Raw genomic sequence first — 14405 nt, forward strand, 5'->3', positions numbered from 1 at the left:
CCTTGGAATACTCAGCTTGGAAAACGATGCAATTAAATTGTGAGACAAACAGGCAAGGAAGGTCAGCAAGCAAGGAATTAGAGGTGAGACCATTTTGTCTGCTCTTCCACTTCTTATGACACAACGGCACCCTCGTGAGCAGCGTGATATACAAACAACACAACAGAAGAAGTATTCTTGTGACGTTGCGCTAAGTGTTCAAGAGGCTGAGCAAATGTTAACGCTCTCGCTTTGAACGGCAGTGCTGACTGAAAGGCCAGTTAAGAGAGAAGGTCTCTGAGTCACCTCGAGTGAACATTTTAATTGCTGTGTTTCCCGGCTCTGCACTTGACTCAGCCCTTATCCAAACAGGAGGAACCCGTGTTCTGTTCCGTTACAGAATGTTACCATAGAAAAGCATGTCAGCGTCTTCAGGGAGCTGTTTCCCCTCGTACTGACCAGTGGGTCCCGAGCCCTGTGGGGCACTGATGGGCATGGACTGAGGACACGCTGGGCGTGGGGCACTGCCCAGCACCACCATGTCTTGCAGGAATTTTGATTGCACATCCTTCCTTTCATTATTCTCTCAGAGATTTCTTTTCTAAACATGCCCTGCACATGGGCTTCAGTGGCCTTTCCAGCTAGTCACAGGCCAGGGGCTGCAGGGGCTGACAGAGACGGGGGGGCCGGGGGGGTGGAAGGACCCAGAGGAAGGCTGCATTTCCAGGCAATTTTGCACCTCTTCCCAAGAATGGGGGAAGCTCTTTGCAGTCTCCTTTCTGTAGTTCCCAAATTGGGAATTGGCCAGTGTCCTTGGGTCTGGCCAGTGTGGCTCAGTGGTTGAGCACTGACCCAGGAACCAGATCATGGTTGGATTCCTGGTCAGGGCACATGACCAGGTTGCAGGCTCTATTCCCAGTAAGGGGCGTGCAGGAGGCAGCTGATCTATGATTCTCTCTCATCACTGATGTTTCTATCTCTCTCCCTTCTCTGAAATTAATAAAAACATAACTAAAAAAATGTCCTTGGTCCCGGGGGACACTATTACATGATGAAGAAAAGGGTAGCACCCAAAGCAAGAAAAGAAAAGCCATCATTTTTTGCTGCTAATGTGCTGGTTAAAGGGTGGGACAGCTGGAGTGTTCAAGCTGTAGAGCAATGATGACTGACAGCGGCTCCACCTACCCCCACACCATACTCACTTTCCTCCGTTTCAGTCACAGTGCCTCGATGCTGGAGCCAGTTCTCCTTAAGACTGAACTGGTGGAAAAGGGCCTTATTCTGTGAGAAGGGAGAACAAGAACAATGAATGAATGTATTCCTGCCCTTTGGAAAGCCACAGCTGTTTACAACATGTTCCAAAAGAGCTAGCCAATTTCTTTTTTAAATATGAAATCCACCCATCCAATCACAGAGGAATAAACTGGGAGTTGCCTCAGCTAATGCATGTGGAGGTGGACAGTCTGAGCAACACGACAGACCTCCGTCAAGGCCAGCAGGGCAAAAAGTTCCTCCGATTATTCCCTGCCACAAGCTGCAGAGTATATGGTTATGACAGACACCCCCAGATTCTTCTGAGAACCCCAGTATCCACCCTCCTTTGGGATAAAGCAGCCTTGAGATGGCCTCGTACTCTGCTGTAGGACAATGACTTTCCTAAGGGAAACAGGTACCTTATCAGCTTCTATAAAACTTGTGCCTGAAACTCACTTTACATTCTCTCCCTCAAGTTGAATAGGAAACACATTCACTCTGGCTACCACCCCTCTTTCTGGGTTGCAAGTGCGAAACTTTTTCTTCTAAGACTTTTTTACTCTTGCTGTCAAGATTCTTGCCTGGAATTTTTTTTTTTCTTCAGTGTTTGACATTCAGATTTGCATCACTCTGGGGACACTGGGGAAACTCTGAGACTCCAAAATGCCCCACCAGAAACAAAAAAACAAAAACCTGAGAGCAAGTCCAGGGCACAGGGCCGACCCTGAGCCTGCACTAGCCCAGGGAGGCTGATGTAGGAGAGTGTAAGCAAGCTGCAGCCTAGGTCCCCAGCCTCTGAGCCGAATCACCCCATCTCAGGCAAGAGGGGCTGCCTTACTTACCTTCCTCTGTGGTGAATATTCGTCAACGGTGCTGAAAGGAAAAGAAGGAGAAGTCAGTCTTTGTCCCCAACCCAGAATAACGCAGCTATTGTCGCCGAAGACTCATTTTCAGGCCCTGGGCGGCGGCTTTTGCTTTTCCAAAAGATAAGACACTTGACCTTGGGCTGTGGGTTCCCAGGGTACCGGGCAGACACGGAGCCGTCTGCCCGACGGGTGTGTTTTGCTTCCCACCCGAAGAAAGCGAACCCTGCAGGCAGAGCCAGCTCTCTGCCCTCCACAGAAGCACCAGAACCCTCAGAGACGGACAGATTTCCGTGGAGAGCATCGTCACTGCGGGAGCTAAATGCTGCACTGCATCTCTCCCAGGATATTTCTACGTGTGGTGGAACTGGGGGACATTCTGCAGGGCCCCAGCTCAAATCTTCTTCCAGAATCTAAAGACATTTCATAATCGTGTACCAAAAACCCATGGACCGTGTCTTACACCATTTTCTTACTTTAATTTATTATTTCCCACTTCTGCGTAAGTTCTTCAGTGAAATGTGTTACATTCCATTCATGCCTTTAAGGCATTTAAGTGTATGAAGCCAAGGACGGAAGGTTCCCAACAGGAATAAGGCCTCCCTGCAGCACAGGCCGCCTTCCACAGGGGGACTATTTTGATGTTGTTTGTCTTTCCTTTTTGTTTCATTTAATTGTTCCTATTTTCATACTAGTCCCAGGCTATGGAAACGGTAGAGTGCAGGCTCCGATAAAAGAAGGCCACCCTAATCCACAACATTCATTTCTAACATACAGTCCCCACTTATACCTCATTTCTGAATTCCTAAACATGTAATTTTCGTGTTTGAGGATTTATTTGCTCCCTAAAATTACCTAGACATTTAATTTGCAGGAGGATCATTCTTTACTGAAATCAAGTCAGGTTTTAAATCTCACATCAGTAATCTGGAAGGCCTGAATTAACATTTTCTAGGAGACGTGCATTGGTGACTGCTGGAATCTTAATAGAAGTTTCGCCACTTGACAACAGATGTGTTTCGTGTTTGCTAAGTAGAAACCACATTGTAAATCAGAAGACAATTTTCCCCTTCAGATTAACTTTGCAGCTATAGCTGAATAATGAGTTGATGTTTTCATTTACCAAAATGAAGAGGAGAGTTCGTATAATCAGAGCAAAGTCAAGTTTTGGCAATTTGAAAGACTAACGATAGATACCTGGGGGGCCCTTGGACATGCCGAAAGTCATTGAGTAAACGGTTTCCTTTAATCTTTCTAAAATGATTTAAAAAAAAAAAACACCCTTGGGAGCCCATAAAACGGAGCTTTTAAAATGCTCTATGACTTGCTGGGACTTATTTATAAAATATTTTTTTCCTATTCCACCAGAGATAGCTATGAGCCCCTAAAACAGCAAGTTAAATAGTTACACTTTTAAAATTACATATTAATATATTAAATAATTGTTTTTTGTTTTAATCCTCACCCAAGGATATATTTACTGATTTTATTTTTAGAGAGATGAGGGGGGATAGAGAGAGAGAAACATTGATGTGAGAAACATTGATTGGCTGCCTCCTGCACGTCCCAACCAGGAATTGAACCCCCAACCTAAGTATGTACCCTGACCGGGAATCGAATCTGAGACCTTTCGGTGTACCGGACGACACTTCAAACAAATGAGCCACCTGTCCAGGGTTGAAATTATTGTTTTTAGATTGTCTTGGCTCAGTTTGTTTCTCTTGTATCAAAAGAAAGTTAAAAAGTAGTCGGTAAGCTTGATTTAGTGTTCATTCATTTTGAGACATAAAAACAAAACACAATTTACAACTAGAAAAGCTAAAGAAATCAAGATGACGCTCAGATTCAAAATGAACTTTCTGGGACATCTCGAATTCTACCACATTTGCCGCTTTCTTTCATTGACTGTAACATGGAAAATGAAATACATACTGACGACGGTGCATTCCAAGTATCTTTTGAAATTCTTTCAATTCTTTTTCAAGTATTGGATATTCATATACATCATCCAGTACGTTCCTGTATATGGTCTGGGGGGGAAAGGAAAATGGCAGTTGAATTGGTTTAATGTCCATTTAGTAATGTCCATTTAGACTTATACAACGGTTATGCCCAGGGAATTGGTGGCCCCCAGGACAACACAGGGGTTCACCCAGGTACCAGGGAGACCCTGAGTGGGGTCACACCTCTGAGCCCCTCACTCGGCTGGCATGGCCCTCTCGTAGCTCTTAGGGCTGTAGGTAGAAAATGCTGGAAACTCAGAGCCTTCTGGCTGGCTACTGCAGATTCCTATGCCTGTTCTATCCTTTAAAAAATGCTACCCACATAATCATCTGGGAGGGAAAAATGTCAATTGAGTTATATTACCCAATTGTTTTTGAAACAACGTTAGTTTAGTCAAAGAGCTGGTTGAACAGCTTTTCACTGGATGTCTAAATGACATCTGAATTTTGAATTCGAGTGGTTTACTCCATGAAAGAGAAACAGCCAGACGCTGCCCTGTTCTGAAACAGAGCCCTTCCTGGCTCAAGTCCCATTGGCCCCTCTGTGTTAACCTGCACAGCTAATACGGTTTGGGCGGCCAAAGGAATCCAAGCACCTACAAACCACCTCCAGAGAGTGATCTGTGTTGAAAAGATGGTGCAGCCTATTACTGATTAGAAAAATACATCAGTTTATCTAACTCCAAGTGTACATCTAGGTTAGCATCTATCTTATAAGCTATTATTACTTAAAATTCTCAAAATATGCCATATCCTCAAAAAGGTTCATAATGTATATAATGGGAATATAGTTTTTAAATGATAATGTTTTATCCAAATATTGTATATATGAGACCGGTTAGTTCAAATTTATAATAAATCCCAATATTAAATACTATTAAGTTTTGAAGTACGTTTTATTTTACCTTCCTTAAGTATTTCATTTGCAATCAAACTTCCCATGACTTGTGTAAGGTAATATTAAGTTAGTGAATGTAAAATTTGCCCTCTACATTTTTTCATAATGAATTAAAATTTAAAAAATTCTATCTATGTAAGGAATATCAGGCCTTAGAAGTCAAACCAAATTAACACTTTGTTCAAATCATGACTATAACCTACAAATGAGTTTTTCAAATGCATAACTAAAAATAAAAGCAGTCATCTGGCCTCAAGGGATAGCTGGCAGTTCCCATTACCTTTAAGAACATTTTGGAATGTTCATCTTCATGTAGCCAGTCTTTGTACAGAGAAATCCACTGTGAAACAAGATGCAAGACCTTACGTTTCCGACAAGGAACATCCGAGTTTTCTTCTTTGCCTTGATACTTCTTAGCAGAATAGGTACAAGTGGTTAAGAAAGAATAGTGCCTTGTTGAAAATAAAAATGTTCTTATGAAAGCATATTTTCTAAAGAATCTACAGGTATATAAGCTTACAAGGAAGAAAAGAATATCTGTAGAGAGACCAAAAGGTGTATATTGCAAAGAGTAAAAGTAAAGCCAGGAAAAGGATTTATGCACACTCGGAGAGAGGCCATGCAGATGAGGGTTACATGATGTCACTCTCAGCTGCTGACTTAGTTCCGTAGGTGGCACAGGTTACTGTCACCTGGAAGAGATACTAGGTGGCCCATTAATTTCAAGGGTGGCTCCAAGGGATCTGGCCACACTGTTTCCATGAAAGTTTGGAGAGAGCGAGGCCACATATCCTTTGCTCCTCAGACAGTCACATTCTGTAAAACCAGTTACTTCTAAAGTAGCCCCAAATGAGCACAGATTTCTGAAGCATAATTTGTGACATTTTCCAAATGCCCACCCCTAGGAATTTACTTGAAATAAAAAGGGACTGGATAAATGTGCAAACATAAATAAAAAGGACTGCTAATTTTAATTTTCACTGGAATAAAGAAAATATGAATGCTTTAGTCACCGAGGATAGTTAATGAAATTATTTACATATCCACTTAATGGGCTATTCTGCAGCCATAAAACTGATAGCCCAGCAGTACATTTACTGACAAAGAACATCCCAGCATATCGTTAAGTAGGAGGATAAGAAAAGGGCATGTTAGGATGATCCATTTCCATTAACTATGCTCATTTATACGAATAATTCCATTACCTGGAAAGATATACTGACAGTTAACAGTGGCTTCTCAAGGTAATGAGATTTCAAAACACACGAATTGCTACTATACTTAAAAGTGTGTTTTCTAATTTGTATACAATGACCATGTGTTAACTATGTTGTTAAAATTGTTAAAAACACCCTAGCTGGTTTGGCTCAGTGGCTAGAGCGCCAGCCTGCGGACTGAAGGGTCCCAGGTTCAATTCTGGTCAAGGGCACATGCCCGGGTTGCAGGCTCAATCCCCAGTAGGGGGCGTGCAGGAGGCAGCCAATCAATGATTCTCTTTCATCATTCATGTTTCTTTCTTTCTCTCTCTCTCTCTCTCTCATCTCTGAAATCAATAAGAATATATATTTTAAAAATTATTAAAAATAATAACCTCAAAGGCAACATGGTTAAAGCCCGAGGAATGAGACAGAAGCTTGGTGTTTTCCAAATCAACCTAGTGTTTTTGTCTGCAAAATTATGATTTCTGAGTCTCTTGGACACTGGAAGGTTGACTAGGAATAGGAAATGCTAAGCTACAGCACACAGGTAGGCTGTGGGGTTGATGGACAGGTGTCTATATTCCTTAAGGCTGATACATAATTGCAAAAGAGAAACAGATTCTATATCAGGCTTTGTACACATTTTAAAACATAATTCAGTAACTTTCTCCTGAACCTGCAAAAATACATACGACCATCTGATTTCTTTAATTTCCACTGGTGACGCAAACTCAGGCAAACATGCAAAGACTGTTGAAGTATCCATTTCGTTCAGTTTTTCTCTTGAAAGGCAAAATATAAAGATTTATCCCACTTATGCAAATGCCCTTTTCTCCTTTTACTGTAACTATCATGGCTTGACTACTATGAAGAAAAAAAAATATGGAAAATTAAGAAATACTGAACTTCTTCTTTTTAGGACAAGAGGTAAATAAGCTTTTTATTATGGCTGCATATACATTCTACAATTATGGGCCTGCAGGTTAAAGCAATTTTGAGAACTGAAATTTCAATAACTCTTCTTCATTCATCATTATCACCATTTAATTGCTTAATCATGTTCTCTACCCTACAAGATGCACTTTAAAAGTATATACTGGTTAAATTTACATTCATATTATTCTGGTTTTCTGGTATCAGGACATATTCAAATGTATGTTCACACATTTTGCTCATGCTAAATTATATTGGCTTATAAATTTAGCTGGGTGTGGGGAGAGAAATAGTGGGAAAGTATTCAGTGTAATGCAGTGAACGTTAGCCCAACTGGGCTGTGAGCTTAAATAATGCTCTTTATGATGATAAAAGTTGAAAGATCTTAAATTCTATCACAATAGAAGTATCCACCTAAGATATCCCAACACAATAAAATTGGCTCTAACCTATAAATATTCAAAAAACAATGGGGGAAAACAACAAAAAAATAATTTGGGCCATTCTTTAGAATGTGATAGCAGTAGGGTATAAAAGATATCTTCACTAAAATATACTTCAAACTATCTCAGATTAAATATGGATATCATATTTTTGCTTGTGATTTGCATTATTTCATAAAAGGCAGAGACTATAAATATATCAAAATAGTCATGTAAAAAGATTCCTGGCTTAAAATGTTCTGGATTCCATGGGTTTTGATAGTTACTAAAAAAGCTGCTAAGAAATTGAACTAAATTTGTATATAAGACTAGAAGCCCAGTGCATGAAATTTATGCACAGGGGGAGAGGGGTGTCCTTCAGTCTGGCCTGTGCCCTCAAGTGATGTCTGACTGCCGGTTTAGGCCCGATGCCTGCGCAATCCGGGACGCTGCATGCACCAGTGACCATACTTTTCATACAGGTGAAAGGCATCTTGCTGTCGTATGGGCAGCTACATTTTTTTGCCCTGATTATAAAAAGCAGTACATAGCATGATCCTTCTGAGGCAGTAGTACCATTTTCCCCATCTTATGGGTGGAAAAACTGAAGCAGAGAGAAGTTAAGCAATTGGCTTTGTCACACAGTTATAAGTGTCAGAATCAGGGCTGACCACAAAATGTGCAAGCCAGAGTCCATGCATGTCATCCCTGCATCATCCTGGTTTTTTTTTCAGTGTTAGAGTAGCCTTGCCAGGTTTTAATTTTTAAATCTAAGAGACTGTTCCCAATATATAGGGTAGGGTCTCTAGGCCTGGCTGGCGATCAGGGTCGATCTGTGGGGCGACCAGCAGGCAGGGTGACGGGGGGAGGGGGGGGAACCCCCCCACTGGCACCTGCCTTGGCTGGCGGCCTGGCACCACCCACTCACTGGCTCTTCCCCTGGCACCCCCCCCAGCCACTCCCACCTCCCGCTGCCACCGGTTGCCTCCCTCTTGTGGGGCAGACCCACAATGCATTGAGCATCTGCCAACTGGTGGTCAGTGCGTGTCATAGCGACCTGTCATTCTGCCGTTTGGTTGATTTGCATATTAGAGTTTTATTATATAAAATGTCTTAGTCAAAGACTCAAAACATGTTTACCGGCAAGCAAAGTTTTAGAGATTCTTCAGGGAAATTCTATGAGGCATTAAATTACTCAGTGGTAATCACAAATTATGCTAGGATCATATTTAAAAATAATCATTGGGAGGCATGTAATGTGCTATAAAACAAACTATTAGTTAAGGGATGGTAATTCTTTTGGAAATATGCTAGCATTAAAATATAGAAGGAATCAGGTCATAGATATTTTTTCAAAACACTTTTAAAGAAGGAGAAATGGAAAAGCTTTGTAATTATTGCTAAATTTCTTAGTTAACACCCCACTTGAAAGCTGTGGAAGAAATCTGTTTTTGAAATTTTCCAAATTCAAAACTATGTTTCAAGACCAGTTTTATGAACTGGTTCTGAGAAGTTTCATGATCTCTACAGTGGCCACACAATGTAGTAAAGCACTAAAAAATTTCTAGCTTATATATTCTTAAGAGAGACTATGCCCTTTATAAAGTTTTGAAGTACTATTTTAAGCAAAAAATGCTAACATGGAGGAGAAATGTAACAATTATTTAACAGGAAAGACCATTCCTAGGGCTCAATAAAACATAGGTAAATGCAAAAAAATAAAATAAAATAAAAAACCCATCTTTCTAACGCCTTTCACGTGGGGTCGAATGGAATCTTCAGTTTGGTCGAATAAATCCCTGACAGCTCCCAGCTCCCTGAATGCTCCTGCAGCATCCCTCCTTCAACACTGTGAGGCAAGGAGTGTGTCTGGGGAACTGAGGGAGTTTTCTTGGCTTGGCTCTTCGGCCTTTCATCTGTTGCATCTCTTCTACTCTGCATAAATCATAAAGCTCCCTAAACTGGTCATTAACCTTCTCATCACATCCATCCTTCTGGGAGAGCATGCCGTGACAAAGCTCTGACAAGACGACGGGTGGCTCCGGGGGGTAGTTTAGACCTCCCAGGTGAGGGGATGGCCGGCCTCCCCCGGGACATTTGCCCAGAAACATGCTATCACACACGCACACTTTCCCCGCCAAGTGGTCCGGCCCTGACGGATGGATTGCCTTGTAAATTCACTTACTGCCAGTTCACTCAACCTCTTAACTCCGGGGCTTACCCAGGAGGCCAAATTTGCCTCCAGATTTGTCAAGTCTTGAGACACAGGTCTGAAGAAGAAAGCAATAATGAACAGTGCAATTTAGAAGGGGAAAAAGGCAGCTGCATTTCCAGGCCCCCCGGTCTATTCTGTCTGATTTCATCTTTTACCTTGGCTGTCGTCACATTAATATGGAGCATATCTGTCCTCTACTGGGGGTTGAGTAAATTAAGAAAGGCAGTTAATTCCTAAATGTGAGCCATCTGCCTGCGAGGAAGCTGACGAAGGATATTGTCTCAGCAGCGCCTGGCACAAGTCGTCCGTGGTCATGAAGACGGTGTACGTGAGGAGGAAGTCATCAAGGAGGGTTTCTGCAAAGAAAGAAACACAAGCACGCGGTAAGCAAAGCAGTGACGAGGAGGACAACGGAACATGACAAATGCTGGAGGTGGGAGGGGCTAGGAGGGAGCATTTTAGCCACAAAAGAGATTATTTATTAAAGTTAAGATTTTTAAAACTCCTCACAGAAAATGCTTCAAGTGGTGTGAAATTTTTATTGCAAGACTCTAAACATACAACTTTTGTCATCTTTTCCCCCCCTAAAACAGTATTTATATTTGTGGGTAAAGGTGTTATGGAAAACCAATGCATAAATCATGTGCTTTTAGAATAAAATTTTACAATATTTCTGAGGTATACACTCCAGTTCTATAGGGAGTGAAGCTGAGTGTTCTAATAAATGAAGCTTTCTAAAGCCATTCTCCTCAGTCTAGGGCAAGAACAACAGTAATAAAACCCAGAGGACATGTATCGGGTTCCAAGGGCATTCACCTTATCTCTCAAATGTATCTGTAAGAAGCTGGGAAAGTGGCGAGTGATTTTCTTATTGCTGTGAAGACAGACAGAGCTGAGTCCTCACTCCGTCCCAATTCCTCTCCTACCTCCTTAACCAACAAGAATGGGCTCCATTTCCATCGCCTCTTTGCCTTGGGAGTTCTTTGAAAAGTCCAGCTCACATAGAACGTGGAACTGCTGACCTGGCAAATGTGACCTCGAATGTAACTTCCAAATGACAGAAAAGATTATATGCAGAATACAAAGTAGAGCTTCTGCCCTAAGTCTTTATCCAATCTCCTTAACTTCAGATTAATTTTACTATACAATTTCATTTTACATTCTGGACATCAACTTTTTAGTTATTTGAAATAGTAATAACTTATACGAATAGTGGGCTTGGTGTGTACCCAAGAGTACCTGTGTTTTCCAAAGTCTACCCACTAAAGACGTGGAGACAGAAAGAACTGCCCAGGACAGAACTTTGTAGATACATGTTGGAGACTGGAAAAATTTCAGAACCTTTGGAAACAACCAGTACCATTCACGTTAAAAGTCGTTCAAAGCAGAGCAACAAGGCTATGTTTAGGAACACAGCACTCTGATGAAAGAGGTTGTTGATTTATTTCTATGGTCTGCTTATGTTGCAGAATGTCAACGATAACCCTGACCCGCACAAATGGTAATGCTCAAGAACAACAACATAAGAGGGGAACTTTTTCAAATGTATTTATTTATTTTAGGTAACAATATTCCTTTTTCAAGAATAAACTTGACAAATGGCGCCTAAAATGTGAAACAAGCCTACACTTAGAATGTATCTCACTGTAACATGTTGTAGATAGTCACTGGTCTAATTTACTTTATGGCAAAAGCCAGTTCCCGAGCAGATGTGCCTGGGCCTTGCCGAGCATGGATTAAGTCCAGTACGAGGACCGTGGGAATGTGTCTGGGTGGACGATTTAATGTGAGGGGAGAGGCCCAGCCTGCATTCAGAGGAGAGCCAGGGGTTTCCTACTGGAGCCCCTGTTTACAAGAGTCTTACATCTGCACAATATGGCAGGGGAAGCTTCATTCGGAGATCTGCCCCCAAAGTCGTTAACCTGGCAGCAAAAATGTACCACTGGTCACCCCAGTAAAATAAATGTGGAGTATACTTTTGATACTTTATATGTCTTTCATTAAGGTTTTTAAATAGTTTAAAGTCAAACGATGGCATACTGTCTGAATCCCTGGGATATTTTTAAGAGGAATGCTCGCCCAGAACATTTTTCTGTATTAAATATAATTGATGAAAATCCTCAACTTCTCTTGTCTGGTTAGAAATTGAAAAACATTTTTTTTTTTTTGCATTCAATGGTAGATACAGGCAGCAGGGACAAGAGAGAGCCCAGAATCTGCCTCAGACTGGAGCCAACGATGTTCAGAAACCACTGGGTGATGGAGCTGAGAACCTTACCCTGCCAGCATTTCAAATGCTTGATATTCAGGTTCAGGCTCTTTGGGGGTGATCTTACACTTAGCTAATTTAATGAGGTTGGAAGGATTCTCTAATCAAGATTTACTCCATTAGGAGCTGAGATGAAGAACACCATTAACTTTGACATAACCAGTCTTTCCTTTCTGGAACAGCCTCAGGTAATGAGCTGAGCGACTGTGAGTCTGGTTGGATGCTGGCAAAACAACCTGACATTCGGTTCAATTAATCAGCTCACATATGACAATATTTTGTTAAGGGCTTTGACCCAGAAATGCTTATTTCCCCAAAGTTACTACCATATTAAATATTCAAGGCATTTGCCTAATTATCTCTCTGCCATAGAAATATTAATGAAATAAAAACAATAAGGCTACATAAAAATATCTCCAGCTAAAATCCTAATGAATAGAATAGCTAAAAATCGTAAAGAATAGAACAAATTCGCAATAGTCTTCAATCTCTATTTAATTAGCATATTGTTCTGAAATTTTTCTATATATAAAGAGCTTTCCTTTATTCTTTTTCAGCACTAGCATCTTTTTTTTTTTTTGCTGCACATGAAAGTAATTGAGTGATATAATCAAAATGACACACTTCAAGTAAAAGTGCATTTTATAATAGCCATGCTTCAAAAAAGGCTGTCCCATTGGTACTTAAAGATATTTTTAGAACCACAATAGCTATATAAATGATCCCCTGAAGACTATTAGAAAACAATAGCCATTTAGAAAGACTAGCAAATCCATCGGCATCCACATTAACTCTATAATTATCTATTACATTCTATAGTGCTTAATTAATAGTAATTTAAGACCAGGCAAAAAAGCACCTTTGTGTATAAAAGCATCTTTCATTAAAACAAATTCCTAGTTGCCATATGCACTAACATTCTTATAAAAAGATGTATTCACTTTGATTTCTAACTCTGTGAATACCTAGGTATCAATATACAAAAAAACTTTTCTTTAAAATTATATTCATTAAATCAATCACTTAATCTAATTCCAAGTTCTTGGCTCATCACTGACAAAACTATTTGGCCATTCTTTTGGGAATACCCTCTATTCAAAAATAAAAGAAGCCCTAGCCAGTTTGGCTCAGTGGATAGAGCATTGGCCTGAGGACTGAAAGGTCCCGGGTTTGATTCCGGTCAAGGGCATGTACCTTGGTTGTGGGCACATCCCCAGTAGGAGGTGTGCAGGAGGCAGCTGATCCATGTTTCTCTCTCATCGATGTTTCTAACTCTCTATCCCTCTCCCTTCCTCTCTCTAAAAAAAAAATCAATAAAAAAATAAAAGAATATTTTTTAGTGGCATTTTAAAATACAGGAAGTACTCTTACATTAAAAAAGTAATATGCTAATGGCAATCAAAACTGGAAGGCAGCCCGGCCAGCATTGCTCAGTGGTTGAGCGTCGACCTATGAACCAAGTGGTGGTCACTATTTGATTCCTGGTCAGGGCACATGCTTGGGTTGAGGGCTGGATCCCCAGTAGGGGGTGTGTGGGAGGCAGCCAATCAATGATTCTCTCTCATCATTGATGTTTCTATCTCTCTCTCCCTCTCCCTTCTTCTCTGAAAGGAAATAGAATTGCAGTTTTAAGTACTGTGTAACCTGAAATAAAATACGTCAATGTGTAGTCAAAACTAGAGCCTTGGTAGAAGGAGCTCTAAAATTCATGTCTGTAATTAGCCCCAATGACGTTAATACAGGGCTCTTCCTAGCATCTGTTTTCATTTTAAGGCATAAGAATTGGTTATTTTTATTTCGTTTTACTTGAATGTATTTTTCTTTTATCTATAAATTAAAATATTTTCTCAGTCTCATTTTGAGTGTATCAAGCACTAATAATTTCCATTTTATTTCTGCAAAACATAAGCGTCTCTAGGGCCTCCTGGATGTGTATCATGGAGGAAAAGTAACTGGTTTGGTACAGACCCTTTTTGTAATCAAATTATAGAGGAGCTGTGCTAAATGTTTCCAAAAGGTCTAAGCTTAATGCTTTTTTCTTTCTTTTTTTTTTTTTTGGTAAAAAAAAGGAAAAAAACACACACATAAAAACAAACCTTGAAGCCTAAAAATCACAAGGAGTATAGGGTTACTTAGGAGCAATTAGAGAAAACTACTTCAGTTATTTTTCAACACTCATAAGCAAAATGCACTTCAATAATGAAACCACTCATCTGTTAAAGTGAATTACTAAATGAAAAGAATTTTGACAGACAACTGCCTATAGTGGCCATTTAATCTAAGTAAGGTAATGTGAATATTCGACACTTCTGTACTAACTCATATTCCCTAACGTACCGCTAGCAGTTTTGTGTCACCTGTATTTCTACC

The 14405-nt window shown here is 40.5% G+C and overlaps 1 protein-coding gene across 2 annotated transcripts in view; it reads right to left on the reverse strand.

Annotated features, from left to right (window-relative positions):
• The window catches only part of RAPGEF5 (Rap guanine nucleotide exchange factor 5), a 201389-nt gene that overhangs the window by 35926 nt on the left and 151058 nt on the right, over positions 1–14405 (reverse strand). For both annotated transcript variants that reach the window (XM_070424421.1, XM_070424422.1), the window contains exons 12-16: positions 10044–10122; positions 5278–5422; positions 4029–4126; positions 2076–2106; positions 1182–1260 (exon numbers count right to left, since the gene is read on the reverse strand). In XM_070424421.1, the coding sequence (XP_070280522.1) occupies positions 1182–1260; positions 2076–2106; positions 4029–4126; positions 5278–5422; positions 10044–10122 (432 nt within the window). The remainder of the gene's footprint in view (positions 1–1181; positions 1261–2075; positions 2107–4028; positions 4127–5277; positions 5423–10043; positions 10123–14405) is intronic.

This window comes from Myotis yumanensis, unplaced genomic scaffold (genome assembly GCF_028538775.1).
Source record: "Myotis yumanensis isolate MYYU_CA2020_CCGP unplaced genomic scaffold, mMyoYum1.0.hap1 SCAF_9, whole genome shotgun sequence".
Taxonomy (NCBI): domain Eukaryota; kingdom Metazoa; phylum Chordata; class Mammalia; order Chiroptera; family Vespertilionidae; genus Myotis; species Myotis yumanensis.